At 40.9% G+C, this 26,155-nt stretch overlaps 1 protein-coding gene across 5 annotated transcripts in view; it reads right to left on the reverse strand.

Annotated features, from left to right (window-relative positions):
- Positions 1-9,726: 9,726 nt before the first annotated feature.
- Positions 9,727-26,155, reverse strand: part of Ttc39b (tetratricopeptide repeat domain 39B) — a 170,709-nt gene continuing 154,280 nt past the window's right edge. For all 5 annotated transcript variants that reach the window (XM_004658434.2, XM_045152182.1, XM_045152184.1 and 2 more), the window contains 4 exons: positions 24,877-24,985; positions 16,750-16,867; positions 13,124-13,240; positions 9,727-11,105 (listed from right to left, as the gene is read on the reverse strand). In XM_004658434.2, coding sequence (XP_004658491.2) covers positions 11,015-11,105; positions 13,124-13,240; positions 16,750-16,867; positions 24,877-24,985 — 435 coding nt within the window. In that variant the 3' untranslated portion in view covers positions 9,727-11,014. The remainder of the gene's footprint in view (positions 11,106-13,123; positions 13,241-16,749; positions 16,868-24,876; positions 24,986-26,155) is intronic.

A 26,155-nucleotide genomic window follows, 5' to 3' on the forward strand; every position in this document is an offset into this window, starting at 1 on the left:
CCACCCAGGAATTTCATGTGCTCTACCAGAACCCATATAAAGCAACAAGCTAAACTTGTTAGCTTACAAGTAGGGTCAAATCTCAGACTCTCCAGATCCTTGACACCTATCTAATTCATAATTGTAGAGGCACTGGCATGTTCTTTTTGTTTGTTTTGCCTAAAATCCTCTTACCCTAAATACCCATGTACGTCCTTTTCTATTCAAGTGAGCATTCTGATTTTTCCTTTTCAATGTGCAGACTATTTAACATCACAACTGATGGGCATGGCAAAGTGGCTCAGTGGATAAGAGCGCTTACCCCACAAGCATAAAGGCCTAAGAGAACCTGAGTTGAATCCCTAGCACCCAGGTGACAATACCAACAAAACGTTGGGTGTGGCTGTGTACACCTAGTGTAAACCCAGTGCTGGGAGAGGCAGGGGCTGAAGACTTGCTGAGGCCCACTGGTCAGCCAATCTGACTGAAAATGGCAGATACAAGTTCTGTGAGAGAAAGAACAGAGAAGCATTGCAAAAGAGTAAGAGAGGAGGACAGCTGATGTTCTTCTCTGGCCTTCCCAAGAATGCACATGAGGCACACACATATACATACACTGTACACACACACTATACCACAATACTACAGACACACTGTGGTAAGGGTCTTCCCAGAGCAAAGGGAAGGCAGCTATGTGCCTGTGTACATGCAGTAAACTTGGAGCCCAAAATGTGCCCAGTACCTTAGAATGTGCATGTAGCAACCCAGTAGTAGCATGCTGCTGTCTATGAGACATAAAGGGTCTAAAATGTACACAGGAGGCAGCGGCTGACAGAAGGTGTAAAAGGCAAGGCCCTGCTGCATTCAGGGCTCAGTCTTTGCATGTGAATCCACTGAGCCTGAGCTGGCACAATTAAAGCTTCTTCCTAGTAGAAAAGCCTTAGTTTCCTGCCTGTCTGTCTGAGAATCCTATTACAACATACATACCTCTACCTCAGCATTCCCAATTCCCTTTACTCAACTCTGGTACTTAATCACGTTCTACAGACAATATAGAGGCCAGTGAATATTTTTCAAACAATCAAGATGGGGCTGGAGAGATGGCTTAGCAGTTAAGGTGTTTGGCTGCAAAACCAAAGAACCTAGGTTTGGTTCCCCAGGACCCAAGTAAGCAAGATGCACAAGGTGGCCACATGTGTCTGGAGTTCATTTGCAGTGGCTGGAGGCCCTGGTGCACCCATTCCTTCTCTCCCTCTTTCTCTGTCTCTTCTCTCAAATAAATAAAAATAAAAATGAAAGACGTCAAGATGATAAATATTGTAAGTTTTCAGGCTCAATTATTACTCTGCTCTGGTGGTAAAGCTACATGTTAATGAGTGGGTGTAGCTCTTTCCTAATCACACTACTTGAAAAACCAGCAGGAGGATCTTAGATTGCAATTACCAACTTTATTGCTCAATGTCTTCCCATCCTTGAGAAGACAATCCTTTTGCCAAGTATTCCCAAGTGCCTGGAACAGTACCTGAAAGGAACTAGTAAAAACTCTATAAATATTTAGTAAATAAAAGTACAACTGGAAGCCGGGTGTGGCGGCGTACGCCTTTAACCCCAGCACTCGGGAGGCAGAGGTAGGAGGATTGCTGGGATTTCGAGGCCATCCTGAGACTCTATAGTGAATTCTAGGTCAGCTTGGGCTAGAGTGAGACCCTACCTCGAAAAACCAAAAAAAAACAAAACAAAAAAAAAAAGTACAACTGGGGCTGCATGTTTTGGTGCACATCTTTAATCCCAGAACTAGGGAGGCAGAGGTAGGAGGATCACCATAAATTCGAGGCCACTCTGAGACTATATAGTGAAATCTAGGTCAGCATGGGCCAGAGTGAGACCCTACCTCAACCCCCCCCCCCCAAAAAAAAACCCAAATGTACAACTGGGAAACATGTACTTGTGGATCACTCTTTAAAAAACTACAGATGGGCTGGGTGTGGTGACACATACCTTTAATCCCAGTACTCAGAAGGCAGAATTAGGAAGATCACTATGAGTTCGAGTTCAAGGACAGTCTGGCACTACAGAGCGAGTGCCAGGTCAGCCTGGGCTAGTACTTCAAAAGAGAAAAAAAGAATGAATGAATGAAAAAACCACAGATGGTATTTTGAAGGTAACCTACCTGGTAAACAAAGTAACGGGTTTATTGTGACATCTTCATTCACATATGTCATTATACTTTGTTCTCTTTCATTCTCCTCAGCCATTTCCTGCCCGTGTCTCTTTCCTGCTCCAGCTCATTCCGTTTCTTTCCCCAGTTAGTTACTGTGGTGGTCTGAATCAGATGTCCCCCATAAACTCTGAATGCTTACTCTGAATGTGTTCTGAATGCTGACTTCCATGCTGGTGGCAATTTGGAAGGTGGAGCCTTACTGTAAGAGGTATTTTGGTGGAGGCAGGCTAAGGGTGTTCTAGCCCTCTCCCCCTTGCCAGAGTTCAGCTCACTCTTCTGCTATTGTTTCCCACCTGCTGTAGCAGAGAGGTGATGTCCCACATCAGCTCTACCGTCTTTCCCAGTCATCATGAAGTTTTCCTTTGAGACTATAAACCAAAATAAGTACTTTCCTCCCATGAGCTACTTTTGGTAAGGTATTTTGTCCCAGCAACAAGAAGGAAACAACAGTTACCCCTTCCAATTTCTTACTACATGTAACCCAGTATCTTCTCTATTTCCTTCCTCTCTTAAGATCTCTTCTTCCCTTTTCATGGTCCTCATTACAGTTCCATGTCCTATATAAACACATGCACATGGGCTGGAGAGATGGCTTAGTGGTTAGGCACTTGCCTGTGAAGCCTAAGGACCCCAGTTCGAGGCTCGGTTCCCCGGGTCCCACGTTAGCCAGATGCACAAGGGGGCGCACACGTCTGGAGTTCGTTTGCAGAGGCTGGAAGCCCTGGCGCGCCCATTCTCTCTCTCTCCCTCTATCTGTCTTTCTCTCTGTGTCTGTCGCTCTCAAATAAATAAATAAAATTTTTTTTAAAAAAAAAATTAAAAAAATAAAATAAAATAAACACATGCACATATACATTCATAAATGATTTTAAACCTAGGTTCCACATCTAGAAAAACATGGTATATCTGAGTCTGGTTTGTTTTATTACTGGTTTCCAGTTGCATTCATTTTCCTGCATGTCATGATTTCATTTTTCTTCATGGGTTCATAAAGTTTCATTGGGCATTGTAGCAGCCAGCCTCAGATTGTCGGGATGAACTTCCAAATGAGGCCCAATTATGGAAGGAAGGGAATTTATTTCAAGCTTACAGCTTCAGGAAAAGTTTCATTACAGCAGAAGAAGCTGGGCCCCCTTTCACAGGCCCACGCAGAGAGAAAAGCCAAAAGCCACATCACCAGTGCATGCAAGCACACTTCAAGAACCCCAGGCAGAACTCAGGTACTTTGTATATCTTGAGCTGGAATTCATATCCAACCCCAGTGACACCTCCTCCATCCAGGTATCTGGAAATTCAAGAAGCTTTAGTAAAACTCCTGAATCTATTGGCAGGCATCTATTCAAATTACCACAGGTACATACCATACTTTCTTTTTAATATTTATTTACAATGTGTATGTGCACATGTTTGGTCATATGACTTTATGAACACACTAGGACCTCTTCTCCTGCTAATGAACACCAGACACTTGTGCTACTTTATGCACCTTGGCTTACATAGGTGGGCGTGGGAATTTTGAACTTAAGGCTATCTGGTTTTGTAAGAAAGCATCTTTAAACACTGAGCGATTATCTTTCCAGCCCTCTGTGCCATATTTTCTTTATCCATTCATCTGTTGATGGGTACCTGGGTTGGTTCCATTTCTTGTGTATTGTGAATACTGCAGTGTAAATATCTGTGTGGTGTGCTTGCTTACTCCTTCAGGCATATATCCAACAGTGGAAGAGTTGAGTCATATGTTAATTCTATTTGTAGTTTTTGAAGAGCCTCTGTACTGAGTTCCATAATGGGTGTATAAACCCACATTCCCATTATGAGTTTACATTCCCTACCAGCATTTGTTGTCTTTTGTTCTCTTTTTAAAAAATGTTTTATATTTGCAAGCACAGAGATATGGGGCTAGAGGGAAGGAGGGAGACTATGGTAATACCAAGTCCTCTAGCTACTGCAAACTCCTGATGCACATGCCACTTTGTGCATCTTTCTTACATGGGTACTGGGGAATCACACCTGTGTTATTAAGCTTTATAGACAAGTCCCTTAACCACTTAGCCATCTCTACAGGCCTATTTTATTTAATTTTAAATTTTTAAATTAAAAGTTAAAAACAAATTAAAATTTATTTAATAGAGAATGTGTGTATATGGGCACACCAAGGTCTCTTGCTACTACAAACAAACTCTAGAGGCATGTGCCATTTTGTGCATCTGACTATAAGTGGGGAATTGAACCTGAGCCATCAGACATGGCAAGCTAACACCTTTGACTATGGAGCCATCTTCTCAGTCCCACATTTGTTTCCTTGATGATAGCCAATATGACTGGGATGGGTTCTCAAAGCAGTTTTAATTTGGCTAAGGATGTTGAACACTTTTTTCAATTATTTGTTGACTATTTATATTTCTTCTTTCGAGATCTATTCAGTTCCTTAGCCCAGTTATTGATTGAATGATTTGGTGTTTTGATTGCTTTAATTTTTATGGTTCTTTATATATCCTGGATATCAATCTCCTATCTAATGTATAGTTGATATAGATATTTCCCATTCTGTAAGCTGTCTCACCACCCAGGTAATAATTACCTTTGTTGTGAAGAAACTTTGTAATTTCTTTTAATCCTACTTGTCAATTTTGGGGGTTTTCTGTGACATGAGAATCCTATCAGGAGTCCTTCCCAGACTGGAGAGATGGCTTAGAAGTTAAGGTACTTACCTTGAAGCCTAAGGACCTAAGTTTGATTCCCCAGGACCCACATAAGCCAGCTACACAAGGTGGCACATGTGTCTAGAGTCCATTTGCAGTGGCTGGAGATCCTAGCATGCCCATTCTTTATCTCTCTTTCTCTCTCTTTCTCTCTCTCTCTCTCTAATAAATAAATATTTTAAAATAAAAAGAGCCTTTCCATTTGCCTGTATCTTGAAGTGCTTTACCTATGTTTTCCCTTAGCACTTCCAAATTTTGGGTGTCAGATCTTTGATCTATTTTGTGAATTGGGTGTGTGTGTGTGTGTGTATGTATATATGTATGTATGTATGCGTATATACAAAGAGATGAGAAATTCTGATATTTAGAATGAATGTGGTAGTGTTTCTTCCATTCCTACTTTCAAAAATCTGGTTACTATGCTTTCTTTAATCTTGTTTGTTTGTTTGCAGTAGGGTCTCACTCTAGCCCAGGCTGACATGGAATTCATATTCTGTAGTCCTAGGCTGGCCTTGAACTCATAGGATTTTCCTACCTCTGCTTCCCAAGTACTGGGATTAAATGTGTGTGCCACCATGCCAGACTTCCCTGGGCCATTTAGAAGACGGAAAGACAATGAGAGAAGGCAACTTTATGTCATTACAACAGCTTGATCCCATTTATCTCTTCATGTCCAAGACTCAGCCAAGAACATGGCAGGAAGGGTCTTCAAACCTGCCTACAAGGTTGGGAGGAGAAAACAGTCTCACCAAGAAACAAGAATTAAAGTATATTGTCACACACACCTTTAAACTCAATACATAGGAGGCAGAGCTAGGAGGGTTGATGTGAGTTCGAGGGTAGCCTGAGACTACAGAGTGAATTCCAGGTCATCCTGGGCTAGAGTGAGACCCTACTTGGGGGAAAAAAAAAGAATTCAAGTCTACATAAGACCATTAAAAGCCAAAACAGATGTCATACACAACTTTCAGAAGTTGAGCAACTAGACTAAAATTGGAATTCCATCAGGTATCATTTATTTAAATAACAATTTGTACACTGCAGGTAAATTGGTTGCAATATGAAAATCAGCATTCTGCAAGCAATCTTGCAATTTAAATGTATGTGCAATAATGCAGCCAGTCTTCTGTAATACTAAAACAGGGAAAAGGAAACATTTGACTTTCAAGTTGGGATGATTTATTTGCATTTAAAATACAATTTCTAAGATGACACCTGCTTTAAAAAATGTCTAAATGTTAAAAAATAGACTATAGGAACTGCTGTCTTCATGTTGAAACTTTAGACCTCATCTCATTATTAACTTATAAGCAAGAGAGAATAGCATTAACACAAAAGTAACCTGAGAGAAAACTCACTGAGAAAATATTTGTACATTAACATAACAGTTCACAGTTTTCTTCTTGACTCGTATTGATAAAATGCTTTTATAGCTACAATCTATTTTCCTTTCTGTTACCAGTCCAATGCCTACTTGATTAGCAGATGGGTGTTGCTAACACATTTGGTTTACAAAGACTCACATCTTCATTTTCTAAAACTGCTTTTCTGTTTAAAAAAAAACAAAACTGTGATTGCTAGGAATGGGAAAGGCCAGAGACGGAGTTCAAATGTGAGGAGGAAAGAACTGAGACAAATGCTGACAATCTTACCCCAATAGTGAGTTACAGAGTCCATACAGGTAGCATGGATGGTTCAACAGGAAACTTCACCAAAAGCTATGGACTCCAAATTTATTTTTATTTAATCCAAAAACAAGTGAAAAATAAATGTTATTTAGAATCTTTAAATACTCCTACATACCAGAAGACAAGACAGGTTTACTTCCTTTTTTGTGTTTTGATGTAAAGAAAAATTTCCCAATTGAAACATCTACAAAATAAATAAAATCTGCTTTGGAAATAAGTTGCTGTAATTAAATAATACATCTCACTTATTAAATATATATATTTGCCTCTGTACATAATTTAGCAACTTGCTTTGGAAATTTAAGCACTCTATGAACATCTGAAATAAATACATTGCTATATAAATGAGTCATTCAGGTGTCTAGATGTCAACAGTCAGCAAAGAGAAAAACAATAAAAAACAACAGTTTTAAATTCCATGATACAATAAGAGAATGCACCATATTGGTAATAATTAAGTACTTTTCAGGATAGCACAGATCAATGAAACACATGTGTTTTTCCCTCTGAAAATCTTGGTTAAACAGACCCCAATAGTGCTGTTTTCTTAAGTCATTAAATCTAACTAACAGCCTATGATTTAAAATGTTTACCATGACCTTTCTTTTCATGTCAATTATTTTCTTAAACACAATTACTCAAGCTAGGTAAACAGCTTATATAGCACAGTGATAGTGTCTGTCTGCAAATGTAAGGTCCTGGGGTCAGTGTCCAATACCACACACACATGAACTCACTCACTCTACAGAGAATAACTGTCCACTGCGAATAAAACCCTTCAGTCAGGAAGAAAGTGACTTGAAGGAAAGAATGAAAGAAAATGCTTGCATGAGAGGGCCATGCCTTCAAAATAAATTACTTTTTAAGTAATATTTTTAATGTGCTTTGATGCTCAATTTCTCTGGTTATCAGTTCTATTATACTGGAACCAACTTCTGTTTGCGTTTGTCATCCAAAAAACTACTGGTAATTAAAACCAATATGCTAAAAAAAATATTAAATAGCAATAAAGCAAAAACTTCCAATGGTACATGCGAATATCACTTATGAGTTTCTGAGAACCGCTAGGCTAGACTACAAAGTGTATTGTATATTAACATTCAACAAGTTTAACTAATAAAGTTTGTTATAACTGTACCTTGTTTTTCCTATTGGATGGCTTATATAGGGTGCTCGCCTCACCCCTGGGGTTCCAGCTCTAGCTTGGCAAAACATAAAATAATATCCAACCTGCAGACACTGTTTATTAGTTAAATACAGTGAGGCTGCTGTTTCCGTTTCTTCATGGATGTCTGGTTACAGCGTGACTGTGTGGACCACGTCATGTGTGCACTGCAACCCAGAGGGAACGGGCTTAGGCTTCCTCTGTGCTGTCTACATCTCTCTCTGTGGTTCAGGCCGAGAACCTGCTTGGCTATCTCAATATATGGGATGGTTCTTTCATCGTCTTTCTGTAGTGGTGAGTTTTTATAATGGACTCTCATAGTCACTTATGATGTGAAGATGAGACAGACTACTGGACATGAGTATAATATAACAAATATAATATGTATATTCTGATGCACTCTTTGCCTTATACTTGAAGTTCAACATTCTAAAATAATGAAAGTTAACAGCAGCTGCAACACTAGCAAGGGAAGACAAAAACACTGAAACAAAGATGTAGAAGTGGGCACCTAATACATACAGACAAATATGTAGCTAACTGGGCTGTGAGAGAGGGAACAACCTGGAGGATGTCCTGCATCCCTGAAACAACCACATGGACCATTATCTACTATGCATAAGCGGTTTTGTATGTATTTGCCTATGAACCTGTCAGATGCAACTTCTGATAAGTTATATCTATCAATGTATCTAGTCAAGAAGTGTCGAAAGAGATTAAGAATGGGACATATTTATGCATAGCATGTAGGCATCATCCAGACTCAAATAGTCACAAGAGACAGCAAGAAGACATACAATAATTTTAGATAAATTATCTACCACATTGTTCTCTAGACAGATAACTTGTATTTAGCAATCTTTAAATAGTGATGCTGGGCCAGTTGAGAATCAATCAATAATATAAAGGGATTGAAACTCAGTTTTCCAGAATGTTATCTTACGTGTGCATTGGTGGCATAGTAGTGAGCACAGCTGCCTTCCAAAATGCAATCTGATTAATTTACTCATGAAATCCATTAACATTTCAAAGGTGACAGCCACTTTCATACAACTTTAACAATTGTAGTTTGTATAAAAGCAATGAATGCCTATAAAAAAAATTTATGGTTACTACTAAACTAGTAATTGACAAAATAATATGTGTATATGTGTGTGTGTGTGTGTGTGTGTGTGTGTGCGTGCTTTAATAACATGAGCACATATAGTCATATGTGTGTGTACATATATACATATATATGTATATATATATGTGTGTGTGTGTGTGCACTTTAATAACATGAGCACATAGTCTAAAAATAATGTTATCAAAGCTCTTCTAAGGAATTTATAAACTTTTTTCCAAACTATTTTATAAAATAATTCCTGAACATGTTGTCACTACTAGTTACAGTATATGACATAAGTTTACATACAGTATATGACATGTTACATTAACAAGACAATGATATCTACCCCACATTATCTGAGTTGGTGGTATTCTAATTCAATGTGCAATAATTACCCTAGAAGCATTTCCTCAATGTTGGTCAAGAATCATCAGTACCTCAAATCTATCACCGCTATAAACACCTGCCTAGCACAATGTAGCATGGACAATGAGGACAGCAACTTCACAGACAGGGCTAGCATATGTAGCAAACACATGAATAAATGGAAGGGTTTCTCAACAAGCACTTTTTGCATCATATAGCAGAGACTACAGACTTAGAAAATACTTTTATGAAGATGCTGTAATCAGTGTGTAAAGCCACAGTTACTACAACCACACAATCCCCTCCCTGATGGAGAGAAAGCCGCCCTATGCATGGTCTAATTGAATCCTCAGAGCACCAAGCACTACCATGCTATCCCCACTGAAGAAAATGATGACCCAGAAACAGTAAGTCACTTGCTCCATGTGACTGAACCATAAACCCACAGAGAGGGACACGTTATTCTTTACTGCAAAAGACACGAGCCAAAACCCAGATTCATGGATTCATCAACTGTATTCTTCAGTGGATTGAATCTGGTTCTTAGTTACAGTACATGTAAGAGCAGTTGATTGGGGGAGGATGATGGAAAAGTAACAATAAAACACTAAGTGGGAATGGTCTGGATTAAATATTGAATAGTTTTGAAAACAAATACCTAATATACAGATGTACAGTTAGCAAACTAAGAGAACTTGAAAGTCATCTGTTCCTTCTGCACTTCACAAACGAGGAAGACTTAGTGATGTGCAGGGAGTGGGGACTCCAGAAAGGCCTCTGGCTATCTGCTCACCAGTAGCAGAGCCAGGACCACACAGAGCTGAGCTTGCAGCTCCACGACTGATTCTGTTTCCTAGTTAGAGAATCAAGAACAGTCCATCACAGTGCTACAGAGGTTAGAAAATGAGATCTTAGCAATGTTGTAAGTGTAAAAATCATTGCGATTTTGTGTATCATTTAAAGCAACAGGAATTCTCCTTCCTATAAGAAAAATAATTAATGTATATACTGTAGGTTTCATCACTAAGGTTAAAGATAATTTCTAAATATGGCCTTTCTTCACTTTAGATACACAGGAAATGTGTCCATGTTGTTGAAAGTTATTATTGTAATAGACAAGTACATTCACAAACAGGGTAATTCTCAAGAATGTCACCACCTTTAACCAACACAAAGGGTTAGAACCCCATTAATTTACAACTTCATCGTATGTTATAGATGCAGGTCTCTTCGATGAAGATGGAAAGGTTGATGAAGCACATTATCCTAACCCAGTACAAGTCCTCTGTTCATCTTTTCGTTCAGAATCTTTGAGATTCATTGCTATGCCATTTTTAATAAGATATTTATTTCCCTCTGACATTTAAGTAGTAAGCAACAAAATATCTCTTAACTTAATGAACCAACCAATCTAAAAATATAAAAATGGCTCAACTTTTAAAGCCATTTGATACTTAATATTAATTTCCACATTAAAAAAATAAATAATCTAACTAGACTTTGTTGTACCTATCTTTTAAAAGACCTTCTCACCCCACAAATAAAATCTAATATGAAATCCCTTTTGAAGAGGTAAAATATAAAGACTTCCTATATAGTTCTAGATGCCATTCCATAAAGGGAAAACAATGTAGACTAACAGTAAACCATTCAGACAATAGAAAATATTGATCATGAAACTGGCTTTCTGTCTCTTATTCACAAGATCATATTTCCATTTTAATACAAAGTCTGGTCCACAGCAGAAGCCAGTGCTGATGGGGAACTCTGTGTTTCATGTTCTGATCAATCTGATGACGATTTCTTCCAGAGATGCAGAGCTGCCTGAATCCTGAAGTGCAGTCTGGACTCCAAGGAGTAATCTTTGTAATTGTTTCTGAAGACAGTAACAGTAAAACTCAGTCAGTTTCTTTGTATAAAAGAACACTGCCGCACTGTGGTCCCTCCTCTGCCTCGCTCTCGTGTCATTATCTGCTTTCAAACATTTATATACCCAACAGTGGACATCAGTAAAAGGCGATTCTGCCAATAATTATATGGTAATGAGGCCAATGTTAGAAGGGATGGGAGAAGGCTAGGGGTGTAGCTCTGTGGCAGAACTTGCCTGACACACAGGAGGCCCAGGGTCAATCCCTAGCACAAAATTCAAACATTATTTTAAAATCGAATTTAGCTCATTCATGTTGACCTGGAATGGTTAAGAATGAACAAAATGGGGCTGGAGAGATGGCTCAGCAGATAAGGCACTTGCCTGCAAAGCCTAATGATCCAGGTTTGACTCCCCAGTGCCTACATAAAACCAGATGCACAAAGGGCTGCATGCATCTAGAGTTAAGTTTGCAGTGGCTAGAGGCCATGCCCATTTCCCTTTCTCTTTCTCTCTCTCCTTTCTTTCTCTGTGCTTACAAATAAATAAATAAAATTTTAAAACTTTAAATAAATGGGGAAAAGGGAGGAATAGCTTCAACTCTGCTTTCATACACAGTTGTGGCAGATAGGCAGCCTGTATCTCTCTTTCTTCAGAGTAGCATTTCTTTGACTTTTCAAAATTCTAATTTCTGAGTAAGGTCTGGAAACTTTGATAGTTATTGCAATGAATTATTATAAACTGGAATGAAACATCCTATTAAGACCTAAGAATATAATTGACTATTTCCCTAAGTCCAATCTGGCTACAGATTCTGACAACTTTGCAAAAGCTCCTACTACATAAGGAGCACTGTAGACAAAGACAGCCCTGAGATTCCTGGGGTTACTGGCGGCTTTTACGTCATTTTTAGTAGTGAATGACCAGTCCTTTCTTTCATATAAAGCCGCTCTATCTACTATGCTCTGTGCAGCACTGAATATGCTCCAACATGTTGACAATGACTGATATTTCAACTGTGACATCTATGTATCTTCAAATGCAGCTACTAGGATGCTACAAACTATAAACACTGCAAACACTGTTGGCTTCTATTTTTATCTTTTGTGTGTGAGTATGTACGTGTATGTGTATGTGTATGTATGACGTGTTTGAGTGCAGTATGTGTGTGCAGTGACGTGTATACGGAGATAGAAAACAGTCTAACATGGGATCTAGAGATTTCAAGTCAGGAAGACTCAGGTCCCCTCAGGTCCTCATGCTTGAGCAGGAAGCACACTTAATCACTGATCCATCTCTCCAGCCCTGTCTTAGGTTTGGTTTTTTTGAGACAAGGTCTCCCTATGTAGCCCAGGCTGGCTTGGCTTGAATTCATGGTAATCCTCCAACCATGTGAGACTACAAGTGTGAGCCACTGTGCCTTGCTGATCAGGACATTTTATTACTTTTGTCCCCACCCCATCAGTATTTCAGACAGTAAGATGGCAAGGATTTTGCCTTGCTGAAGGTCTAAGACTCATTATCTAGCAAAAGATGATAAAAGAAACTTTGAAACTACCATGGTAGAAAGTAGTAGATTCAGAGGAAGATCAGAAAGCCTCATGTGATCAGTGACTCTTCAATGATGATAGTTTCTGTTGGTCCGCAACTTCTGACCATTTTTTACACAGCTACTTCTGATATAACTGAGTAGCTGCCATGGAGGCCTTGTACTCCAAAGCCAATATTTATTCCAAAGGTCAAAATGCATACTGTTTAGCCATTTACAGAAAAAGTTCCCTGACTCCTAACATGAAAGTTATGCATAGTTATAGCAACATGCCTCCACAGGACAATGCATGAAGAGACTGGAAGTCATACAGCTACACCAAAAGCCCAGGGCATGAATGAAGCCTGTTAACAAAAATAATCATGCTGAGTTTGCATTAGCTTATTAATTTTAAAGTGAATAATGTCACTGCTCTTGTTGTGGTGCTATGGTGTTCCTCACTTCATTTAATCAAGGAAAAGCTGCCTTCAGCACTCACCTCGCAGTTTCCAGGACCTTTATAGCCTTGTCAATGTCCCCTTGGCTTTTATACAAAAATGCCAACTCAAACAGAGTGAATGGCACTAAGTAGTGGTCATACTTCAGGAGCTTTTCACTGAAAGAATAAATGAAAATAAATAAAGACTTAAAAGAACACAAAAAATATCATATTAAAATGCATATTATTCCTTATTTCCCCCAAAAGATACAATATTCATCCTATTACAAGAGAAAAGCTACTATTATATAGTTATAGAAATTAATAAACTGTGGAGATAAACAGCATGCTTTTAATGTGCTAATCGGTTTCATTAGTCTTTAATGTAAAGCCAGTATGGAAGAGTCACTGTCTCTTGGGCAAATGAACACATACAGACATCTCAAGTGAGCCTTAGAAATGACGAGATTATCCTTCTGAGCATGAATGTATTTCAAAATGTGTTTATTTGGAAATAAGAAACATGTATATTTTTTAAAGTAAGCATCAATTTCCTTTGCATGTTAACTCCTAAGGATGCTTCAAACTGCCAATAAAGAGGGGTCAACAGTTGTATTTTCAGCACCATCATGAAAACTCCTGACTATGAAATACCTAGAAATTCAGAAAAAAAATGTAACAACTTTTCAAATGTATGACTTAGCTCACCAGACCACAACAAAAACTTTCTGGAACCAAAAATAAGAAAGAGAAAATAAGAAAGAAAGAAAAGAAAAGAGGGAGGGAAGGAGGGAAAGAGGGAAGGAAGGAAGGAAGGAAGGAAGGGAGGGAAGGAGGGAGGGAAGGAAAGAAGGGAGGGAGGGAGGGAAGAAAAATAAAAAAGAAAGAAAGAGGGAGGGAGGGAGGGAAGGAGGAAGAAGCCAGGTGTGGTGGCATATGCCTTTAATCCCAGCACTCAGAAGGCTGAGGTAGGAGGACTGCTGTAAATTTGAGGCTAGCCTGAGACAACATAGCAACTTCCAGGTCAGCTTGGGCTACAGCAAGACCTACCTCTAAAAAATAAATAGATAAAGGGAAAGGAAAGAAATGGAAAGACAAGACAGAGCTATGCCCATGAAAGCAGGACTCTAGGTCTACAAGATGATGCTGAGGTTGGGGCTTGCTTCTATCAGTCTCCAAGGCTTTGGCTTAATATCTAAGGAAATGAGGCCTTGGGCCCACAGAAAGCTACTGACTGAGGCTGAGGCTACCTGGCCTGCCCCATGGATTATGGAAGTGCAACTCCTTAAGAGAAACAAAGACTAGAAGAGCCCACTCACTGACTTAGGAACAAGATAAAGACAGCAGCTTCCTTGGCTTGTGTGTTTGGCAGGAAGTAGAGGAAAGCATTTCTCAGGAAATTAATAATCAATAGTCCTGTCCTCACATGAACTTGCAATCTGAATTGCTTAAATGGTCCAAGAACTTGTATGCAATGAAATTAGCATGAAAGTGACTACATGATAGAAAAGTGTTTCAGGTACCTGCTACAAGCAAAAGTACTTTGAGGAAATCCTTCCTCATAAAAATCTAAAGATAAAATCCCACTGAAGTTGATAAATGCATGCGAAAACTATCTACTGAGATTCAGTCAACACAGCACAAAAGGTCATCACTGTCACCACCCTTTGCTCTTTATAAACGGAAGTTCATGTATGTTTAAACCTTTGGTATGTTCACTAAACATACTAGATTACTTGTTTGAGAACTAGCTATTGTCTTCTATATTCTCCTAAGTACTGTCAAGAGGAAGGGGACCAGATAATCATGCATGAAATAGTATGTGATACAGAAAACTGGATGTCAACTGGCCATATAAGGCTGTGATCTTTTTGGCTTACAGTTTTCCAAACACTGAGCAAATATTTAAAAATTAGGAGGACTGATATAAAATCCAGCTCCTAGTCTCTTCATGAAGAATGGTAGGGACTACTGTCACTGGGTCCACATTGTGTGGAGTGATTAATGAGACCTGAGGGGCAGCTGTACTCTTCAGAGAGCACACACAATGTCTCTATTCCTGCCATCACTGAGCATGGTTACTTTTGATTGGTCCTATAGGTATCTGCATCTGAAATACACTGATTCAACTCTGATTAGTAAAGGGGCCACTGGTGTCATTGTTATCAGAAAAAAAATATATATAAGCAGGAGAAATGCTAAGGAAGGAAGGAAGGAAGGAAGGAAGGAAGGAAGGAAGGAGAGGGAAGGAGAGGGAAGGGAAGGGGAGGGGAGGGGAGGGGAGGGGAGGGGAGGGGAGGGGAGGGGAGGGGAGGGGAGGGGAGGGGGAGGGGAGGGGAGGGGAGGGGAGGGGAGGGGAGGGGAGGGGAGGGGAGGGGAGGGGAGGGGAGGGGAGGGGAGGGGAGGGGAGGGGAGGGGAGGGGAGGGGAGGGGAGGGGAGGGGAGGGGAGGGGAGGGGAGGGGAGGGGAGGGGAGGGGAGGGGAGGGGAGGGGAGGGGAGGGGAGGGGAGGGGAGGGGGAGGGGAGGGGAGGGGAGGGGAGGGGAGGGGAGGGGAGGGGGAGGGGAGGGAAGGGAAGGGAAGGGAAGGGAAGGGAAGGGAAGGGAAGGGAAGGGAAGGGAAGGGAAGGGAAGGGAAGGGAAGGGAAGGGAAGGGAAGGGAAGGGAAGGGAAGGGAAGGGAAGGGAAGGGAAGGGAAGGGAAGGGAAGGGAAGGGAAGGGAAGGGAAGGGAAGGGAAGGGAAGGGAAGGGAAGGGAAGGGAAGGGAAGGGAAGGGAAGGGAAGGGAAGGGAAGGGAAGGGAAGGGAAGGAAGGGAAGGAAGGGAAGGAAGGGAAGGAAGGGAAGGAAGGGAAGGAAGGGAAGGAAGGGAAGGAAGGGAAGGAAGGGAAGGAAGGGAAGGAAGGGAAGGAAGGGAGGAAGGGAGGAAGGGAGGAAGGGAGGAAGGGAGGAAGGGAGGAAGGGAGGAAGGAAGGAAGGAAGGAAGGAAGGAAGGAAGGAAGGAAGGAAGGAAGGAAAAGAGGGAGAAAAAGAGAAAGAAAGGAAGGTAGGGAAATAAAGAGTGTCACATGTCTTTCTTCTGTACTAAATTATCAATGACGACAACTCTGTTAATGCTCAACCTCTAGGATACAGTTCTGTCTCTGGCACACAGTGGGTGTTGCAACTATGTGCAGATAAAAAGAGGGCACATTGGGCTGGAGAGATAGCTTAGTGGTTAAGGCATTTGCCTGCAGAGCCTAAGGACCCAGGTTTGATCCTCCAGCACCCACATAAGTCAGGTGTACAAGGTAGAACATGCATCTGGAGCTCATTTGCAGTAGCTAGAGGCCCTGGTGAACCCATTCCTCTCTCCCTCCCCCCCCCCCCCCCCCTCTCTCTCTCTCTTTCTAGCTGCCTCTCTCAATAAATAAAATATTTTTTTAAAAAAGAAGACATAGACCAAAAGAGTCTGCAAAGCTCAGTATACCATGGCCAGTTAGCCTGGCCATAGGTTGAGATGTTTTGGATGATCTTTTAGCACCAAGTTAAAAAAGCCATATTCCAGAGAGATCAGTTTTGTCCGGGAGGTACAATGAGAGCATTCCTGCACTCTCCCCTGGAAATCTGGGATAGGAGCACACTGGCATGACTGTATCACAGCAATTCTGAAGGCACAACTTGTAGTCAGGCTGGATTAATTGTTCTTACCTTTCCAAAACATGATTGAAACACAGCTCAGCTTGCAAGGGCCGCTGTAAGTTCTTGAGGCAGCACCCTTTAAGTAACTTTACTAGGCACTCATCATCCACAGAGTAGTCACTGAAGTCTTGAAACAAACAAGAAATAAATAAAAGGAAAAAATAAAAACTCTCTATTGTGCTACTGGGATTGAACTCAGGGCCTCTGCCATAGTAAGCAAGCACTCTGCCACTGCGCTAAACCTCCCAGCTGGACAATACTTTTACGATCCCAATTAAGAGAACACTAAATGCTCTTATATTTCAGAGAGACCATTTCAAAATAAGGACAATTAATTCAGCATTTATTATGTCTCATTAAATAAGACACAATGAAAATATTTTCAATCAAAGAATGTTGAATTAACTATATTTATACTCCATTTTATTAAGGGGGCTCACTGAAAAAGATGTTTCAGGTGGTCATACTGAGTTTTCTGACCTGAGGTACAACAAAAAATCTGAACTCTCAATAAAGGAAGAGCTTTATTAATTCGATCTGAGGTAAAGCCAGGAGAAACAAAGCTGTCTCCTCCTGTTGTTTTGGCTTCTAACTGCTGGCGTCCTGCAGGAGAGGATAACACTTCCATATGGAGAAGCAGATGGCCTCCTACCCATTAAAATTCAGGAAGCAGAGCCCCACTCCAGATCATTATGTTTACAACCTATCAATTCTCCCAGGTTATGTTCTTGAGAGGGGGAGAATTATGTCATAAAATGAGTAAAACAGTTCTGAAATACAGGAACAGCACCTGAAATTCCCCCCAGACTTCTCCATGCTTGAGAGTATCGTCAAGGATTTTCTTTCACCACTTGGCCCCTTCTGAAAACAACACTTTTTCTTCTGCAGGCATGTCAGTATGTATTAAAAAGAATGAACCATGCAACTACATGTGACAGCTGACAAAGGTAACCACATCACATTTACCACTTTTGAAGCCTTTTCTTTTTACAAGTTACATACAGTGATGAAGTCATTCCAAGACAGACTGCTAATTTACACATTTCAGGCTGTGACAAAGGCAGGAGTGAGAGGGGACAACAAAGGAACTAATGAGACATTGAAAGTCCCTGCATTGAGTTTCTGTTTTCAGAGCAAACCTCAGATATCATCACCAGTGACATATGCTGGCTATTGGTAAATTCTTGCTCATGGGAGGTTTACAATGTCAACTAGAAGAGGGTCATTTTACTTTTTGATGCTGAAACCATCTGAAATTTACCTGTAATTTTCAAGTGCTGATATGTAATTCATTAAAAAAAAGGGGGGGTAGAGAGATGGTTCACTGGTTAAAGACACTTGCTTGAAAAGCCTGATGACCCAGTTCAATTCTGTAGTACCCACGTAAAGCCAGAAAATGCACAAAGTAGCACATGCGTTTGGACTGAGCAGTGGCTGGAGGCCCTGGTGTGCCCATACTCACTCTCTGTCTGAAACTCTCTCTCTCAAATAAATAAAAATTAAAGAAAAAAGAAGCCAGTCATGGTGGTGCACACCTTTAATGCCAGTACTGGGGAGGCTCAGGTAGGAGGATTACTGTGAGTTCAAGGCCAGCCTGAGACTACATAGTGAATTCTAGGTCAGCCTGGGCTAGACCAAGACTCTATCTCAAACTCCCCCCCCCCACACAAAAAAAGAAAACAGCAGATGTCAACACCACCAACCTTTCCTATTACTTATGTCAAACCGCATCTCCCGTCCCTCCCCGCTTCAAGTGAATCCATGTTTCCAATCAGAGACATTTGTTGAAATACATATTCTTCAAGAAGTAGTTTCAAGGCCTACACTCAAAGCCTTAAAAACACTAGTGTTTAGTGTAATTTTTGGGCATTCTACTGAGTTTTATGTAGCAGTTTTTTGACAGTTTGTGTTTTACCAACAGCCTCTTGCTTGATGAATGATGGTCTTTTAATGAGGAACAGACATAAGAGGGGAAAATATCAGCAAAGCCACATATGACATCAATGGAATGCTTGAGTTAGCAATAATGGAAAATGGCTTCAAAATTCCACATTCTCCAAAACCTTAAAAGCAAAACCATTATTTTCTCTGACCACAAAGTACTGTCTCACAGATGATCACTTTCCTATCATGGTTCTCAATCTCATGAGTGAATTCACAGCTGAACATTTTGACAGTTTTTACTCTGACAGTAGAAAACCCCCCCCACATGATGACGCCCAGAGCACATGTGTACTGCAGAAGAGTGGCTGAGCTTCCTAAATAAGATGTGGTAGGCTGAGGAGAGCAGAAACTTGAAAGATCTGACTGCAAAAATATCCATGCTGAACTTTTTAGAAACTTGTAATGCATCAAGAAAACTTGAAAATCAACTGAGAAAGCAACAAGCCATCAAGGCAGCCAAAAGTTCCCCTTTCATGGAGCTGATTATATTTGCAATGTAATTCCACCAAGCAAGTTAACTGCAATATATAGACAGGTGGATCTGCTGTGCCAACTTCTGGCTACATGATGGATTTGGTTAGACTTTCCTGGAAATACTGGTGGAATTGACAGACCAGAGGTTGACTCAAGGCATGTCAGTCACCAAAAACTTCTGCATCTGCAGAGTTGGGGCCTCTTGTGTGGGTGACTAGTCCTAAGTGACCACTGCCAGAGTAGATCACCTGTATCTCCCCCCTCCATTTCTTTAGCCACACTTGCCTAAGCTAGAAACTAAAGCATACTCACTTTCTAGTAATGGGTGGGGATAGGGAGCAGGTCAATGTAACCTCAGGTTTACAACTTCATTGTTTTCTGTCATGGATTTTATTCCCTCTCACTCTGAAGAACAGTTAAAAGAGCCCACCAATTCATGAGGTGGGGTTGCAGAGGCAATGTTCCTAGAAGTCATCATAATTCTCCTATGCAGTATCTGGCAAAGGTGATCCTTGCAGAAAGAAAGCAGGTCTTTCACCCTAAGGGAAACATGCAAGGATGGGAACGCAGGCAACTGTGGTGTGTTACCTGTGTGTCTCAGCTGCCCCTGACTCTGATTAAGTCTCTCTCTTAACTTCTCACCTCAGATGTCTTTAAAAGAAAAAAAAAAAAAAACAGCCAAACAAACAAACATGTGTGCAAACACACTAAAAAAATAGTTGTTAGGCATATATGTACACCTTTATTTATTTTTCTCCAAAGCAAAATAATATGGTGACAGAGAGTGTTCAGAGAGAGAAAAACCAGTGGTCATTTGGGGAGTTGGGCCCTTGGCTTACTAAGGTTCCATTCTCTTGTGGGCATGCTAGTGCTCCCCTCACATAACGGAATTAACTCTAGTGAATCCCAAACCTCACTCCTGCAGAAGAACAGAATGAAGCGGCATACTTTTCTGGAGAAACAATAACGTACAGCTTTTCCCTTATGAAAGAGAGGTCTTCCAGTTTTTAAATAAGCACATTCATTCATCCATTTAATTTGTGGGTGTTGCAGTTACCTTGGTGTCACTGGGACAAAACGCCCAACCAAAAGCAGCGGATGGGAGGGAAGTTCTTATTTTGGCTCACAGTCTCAAGGGGAAGCTCTGTGATGGCAGGGAAAGCATGGCATGAACAGAGGCTGGACATCCCCTCTGCCACAGCAGGTAGCAAACAGCAGCAAGAGAGTGAGCCAAACTCTAGCAAGGGAGAGCTGGTTATAACACCCCTCAGACCACCCCAGCCAAACACCTTCTCCAGCAAAGCTACACCAGACATTGCCACCAGCTGGCTACCAAGCATTCAAAACACATGAATTTATGAGGAACATCTGATTCAAACCACCACAGTGTATATGTGGGCTTTAATCATAGATACTTCCCTTAAGGATAAGAAATTTTCTCTACTTATCATGTCTATGCCCACTATGAAAATACTAACGGTGTTCAAATCAGCAAATTAATAAAATAGCCAAATGCACTGAATAAAAATGAACACTAGCAAGGCTGGTGGCTCATACCTATAATCACAGCACTTGTAAGGTGGTTGAGGTAGGAGAAATGCAATCAGGTCAAGACCAGCCTGCACTACAGAGTGAGCTACAGATCAGCTTGGCCTAGAGTGAGACTCTGCTTCAAAAAAAAAAAGAAAAAAAGGAATACTTGTAAATTTGTTCAAAAGCCTCACAGGAGGACTGAAAAGATGGCTTAGCAATTAAGGCACTTACCACAAAGCCAAAGGACCCAGGCCCAATTCCCTAGTACCCACATAAGGCCAGATGTACAAGTGGCACAGGCATCAAGAGTTTGTTTGCAACTCTATCTGCCTCTCTTTCAAATAAATAAAATGTGTTTATTTTTAAAGCCTTGAAGGGATTTTATAGACATAAAAAGGCAAACTTTTATGTATTTCCATTTCATAACAATGCAAAGGCATATGAGATGGCTCAGCAGCTAAGGTGCTTGCCTGCAATGCCTAACAACCCGAGTTTGATTCCCTAATTCCCCAAACAAAGCAAATGCACAAAGTGGCACCTGCATCTGGAGTTCATTTGCAGTGGCTAGAGGTCCTGACATACCCATATTCATTCTCTCTCTCTTTGCAAATAAATAAATAAAATATTTTTTTAAATAAAATATCTTTCTTTCTGGAATTATTCCCTAATAAAACAGTACAGATCACTTACATCTGTTGGGATCGCCAATCTAAGAAAAGGAGAACAAATAGCAAGTGCTGGTAAGAGTGTGGAGAACCAGGAGTCCCGGTTTGTGGTTGGTGTGAAGATCTAATGACAGAACCACAAGGAAAGAGCAGCATTATGGTGCTACTGCTTGAATATCCTCTGAAATTAACTTGCTGCTGTGATGGCATTGGGTGCTGGGAACTTTAGGAAGGTTTGCATATGTGCTCTGCGTCTCCATCTCTGCCTCTGTCGCTCTGCTGTGATAAGGAGCAGTGAAGCCTCTCATCAGATGCTACATCTTAAGACTGTACTTTCCAGGCTCCAGAACTATGAAGTACTCTATTACAGCAACAGAAGAGAGACCAAGATAAGCAGCTTCCCGAAAACTAAAAGCAAGCCTGGTGTGGTGGTGCACGCGCCACACCTTGAATCCCAGCACACGGAAGGTAGAGGTAGGAGAAGCACCACGAATTCCAGTCCACCCTGAGACTACAGAGTAAATTCCAGATCAGCCTAGGCTAGAGAGCAAGACCCTACCATGAAAAACCAGAGGAAAAAATAAACCTAAAGGCAGAAATGCTAGCTGATCCAACAGCTACAAGTGTGGGTAATATTTAATCAAAATAATAAGAAAAGTGAAGCTGGGTTGTGAAGACATAATTGTACATCCACCTTCATGGCAGCATTATTACAACAGCCAAAGGTAAAACAACCCAAATGTCTACCAACAAACGGATGGACATATGGGTAAGCAAAATTTAATAGTATACACACACACACTAGAGTACTCTGCAGCCTTAGAAAGGATGGAAATTCTAGCACATTACAGCACCTACAAGCTTTGAGGACATTACATTAAGTGAAACAGGCCAGTCACAAAAAGACAAATATGCTATCCTTTACTTTGTTTTTGTTTCTATTTTATTTTATTACTTATGTTATGTTATATTTATTTCATATTTTATTTTTGTGTTGAGACAGGGTCTTAAGTACCCCAGACTGACCTTAAACTTGCCATAATAGCTGAGGCTGGTCTTAAATTCCTGTCTCTAATTCCCAAGCATGATACCATTTGACATGAGGTTCCTAGACTAGCCAGAGTCAGTAACAGGCTGCCCACGGCTAAGAGAAAGGGAGGCATGAGGAGCTACTCTTCAGTGGATGTGGAGAAGGTCTCCAAGATGCTCACAGTGACGTGACTATACCTAACACCACCAAACTGCACAGTAGCTAAGATGACAAATTTTGTTTCTATCACAATTAAATATTTAAAATATAAAAACAAAATATATCATAATAAGAACAAAAGCTGAAACAAAAGGCATGTAGTGCATGCCTTTAATCCCAGCATTCAGGAGGCTGAGGTAGGAGGATCACTGTGAGTTTGAGACCACCTTGAGACTACATAGTGAATTCCAGGTCAGCCTGGGCTATACAGAGACCCTACCTCAAAAAAACAAACAAACCAAAAAAAGGGCAAAAACTAGGGACTCTTATGGCAAGTCTCCACAACAGCAGCTATGCAGAAAACATTCTGGAACACAAAGAGCCTGAAACAACGCCGTGGCAAGCCTGGCCTCTGTATTGCCATGCTGGTTCTGTGCTAAGCAGAACACGTTTTCAATTCTTAAACCCAGTTCTTAGCTTCTCATTTGCTTGTTTCCCTGGTGTGCAAAAGTCAAAGCAAAGTGTCAGATGACACTTTGTCAAGACGAACACCTCCACTGTGAGGATATTCTACTTAAGCCAGGAAAAAGTACCTGGTGCTTTCAGTCAAGTGCTGTCTTTACTGTGGACGGTGACAGTACTGACCCTTCATCAAAGATGAGCTTGCCTGCGCAGATTTTCAACAGTGGGGTAGGACATTCCCCTTCCACTCTCCCTATTACCTCTGGTCTGTGTTTGAAGCAGTCTCATGGCAGGAAGGGGAGGGTCTGTGGCCTGAAACAGCGCTGCCTTTATGTTCTGATTCTGTAGCTATCCCACTGAAATCTTGACCCTTTGAGTAGAGAAGCCCACAGATTCAGCTCTAACTTGTTATCTCTTCTACTGATGGAAATCCAAATGAGGAAAGCAGTGTAAATGCCCCATAAGACTGAAAGAGTGGTACGAATTATGGTATGTCACTTGCCTCCATGCAAAAAGCTGTGAAGCTTTTGTTATTTATAAAAGCTATTTACCAACAATTCAACCACTTATGTGATGTTAAATGAAAAAAAAAAAACTATACTGGTATATATTTAGATACTCTGTAACTCTAATAAATGAGACTAGAGAAGAGTGCATAAAAATTTTAACAAGGGCTGGAGATATGGCTTAGCAGTTAAGGTGCTTGCCTGTGAGGGTCTAAGGACCCAGCTTAGATTCCTCAGTACCCAGGTAAGCCAGATACACAAGGCAGCACATGTGTCTGGAATTTGTTTGGAATGGCTGGAAGCCTTGATGTGCCCATTCTCCCTCCTCCCCCGCCCATCTATCTGCTTCTTTCTTTGTCTCTCAACTGAAATCAAAATAAAATACTTTTAAAAAACTTAACAATTATGCTATACTGGCAAAAATATAAATGACTACTCCACACTTACATCTAAGAATTATGACTATGTATTCAAAAAAGTAATAGCCCACACCCCTGGAGCATATATCCCACCCAGGGGAGCAAGCTATGGAGCCAGGACTCCTCATGTGACCATCCTTTCCTAGGACAAAGGTACCAATTGTTATTGTTTCCTCCACCATTCTTTTTTTTTTTTTTTTGGTTTTTTGAGGTAGGGTCTCACTCTGGTCCAGGCTAACCTGGAATTAACTCTGTAGTCTCAGGGTGGCCTTGAACTCATGGCAATCCTCCTACCTCTGCCTCCTAGGTGCTGGGATTAAAGGCGTGCGCCACTACGCCTGGCTCCTCCACCATTCTTAATGTGTATACCTTTTACCAGGCTTATTACTAAAAAGTTTTTTGTTTTACTTCTGTGGTTAGAACACTAGACTTCACACCCACTAGGTGAGTACTTTGCTACTTAGCTACATCCCAGGCCCCTGGATCTTTCTTGTCACTGCTTTCACATATAATTCACATACAACATAAAGCACCCCATAAAATGGGTAGTATATTTGGAGAATAGTACATGTATCACCACACTCATTTTGGAATATTTCATACACACTCAATAATGTGCCATGCCCTGTAACTATCCCATGCTCACCCAAGCAGTTCCTGCTTCCCTAAGCAACTACTCATGTCTTTTCTGTCTTAGTCACCCACTACACGTCACTACATGTGACAGGCTTCTTTCGCTTGGGCCAATGGTCCTAGGTTCATCCACACTGCAGAAGGTATATCCTCGTTTCATCTTGCTTGCACCCAACCAGACACTCAAGCTCAAGCTTGTCAGACCTCGTGATGCACACAAAGTGACATACACACACAAGTACCAGGAAAAGGGAGGAGATGCGAATGAATGTAGCACAGACAGGTGGCTGCAGGTTTCTTTTCATACTTACTTTCATTTTGCAAAGCTGCCTCAGCCTTTTCAACAGTTACCAGAAGGTTTTCAGACAGGTCTTTTCTTTTGCCCACTATTGAAAAACCGTTCCAGACATACATCATTTCCTAATGCAGAAGAATGAAAAACCATTGCAATTATGTGAGGTTATTTGTGGTAGTATAAATAGATGGTCCCCAATATACTCAGTGTTTTATTAGTTTGTAGTTTGGATCTACAGCTACCTGGCTGGAGGAGGTATCACTGGGCAGATTTTAAGGTGTGGTGGTGGGTTTGAAATTCCAGTCTAAAGAAATGCAAAGTACCTAGTTCCACCTGGACTTCCTGAAGTATGCTGTGTGGCTTTTGGCTTGTGGTCTCGGTTTCTCTCCCTCTCCCTCTCCCTCTCCCTCTCTCCCTCCCTTCCCCCCCCCCTCGGTATCTCCCTCTCTCTCTCTCTCTCTCTCTCTCTCTCTCTCTCTCTCTCTCTCTCTCTCTCTCTCTCGGTATCTCTCTCTCTCTCCCTGGTCCTTTTAGAGAGGACCAACTTTTCCTGTGATTATGAAACCTCCCCTGGATCTGTAAGCTTCAATAAATATATCTTCCTCCATAACTATGCTTGGTTTAGAAGTTCATCTCAGCAAACCTAAAGCTGTCTCCTACTGAAATTGGCACCAAAAGTGGGATGAAATGAATCTGACCATGTGGATTTTGGTCTTTTGAAACTTTGGTCTTAGAGGAATAGACATGGACTTGGTGCTTACAACTAAAGATGCCTCTGGAGTGGTAACCCAAGTCTTACAAAGTATTCTTGTGAGAGTTTGGAAATGCTAAGTGCTAATAAAATTAAACTTGGAAGCTTGGCTTATAAAACTTCTAAGGGGAAAAAGAGACTACAAAGAACTTTGTTAGAACTGAGCTACTGGCATAAGGGCTGGCTGCATTCTGCTGCCCAGGCCCAGAGAATTTAATCAAGGTTAAATTTGTAATAGACTAAAGTACTTAGCTAATGATATTGGACTGACAGATTTAAGATATTAAGTTGGAAAACCTCAAACAAGTTAAAATTATAGGCACTGAGACTGGTTTTAGGTTACTGAAGCTGCTATTGTCAACACATTAACAATCTTAAAAAAAGAAATGACCCAACTAATTTACATTAAAACAATGGAGAGAATGCCTAAGAAAATACCATAATAGAAATACAAACTCTTTTGGAAAGAGTTGACTGGTAAAGGAACCTGCTCTTCAAGGTCATGATTTATTTTGTCCCTACACTAAAAATATGGCTGTGTCCT

This window comes from Jaculus jaculus, chromosome 1 (genome assembly GCF_020740685.1).
Source record: "Jaculus jaculus isolate mJacJac1 chromosome 1, mJacJac1.mat.Y.cur, whole genome shotgun sequence".
Lineage (NCBI taxonomy): Eukaryota > Metazoa > Chordata > Mammalia > Rodentia > Dipodidae > Jaculus > Jaculus jaculus.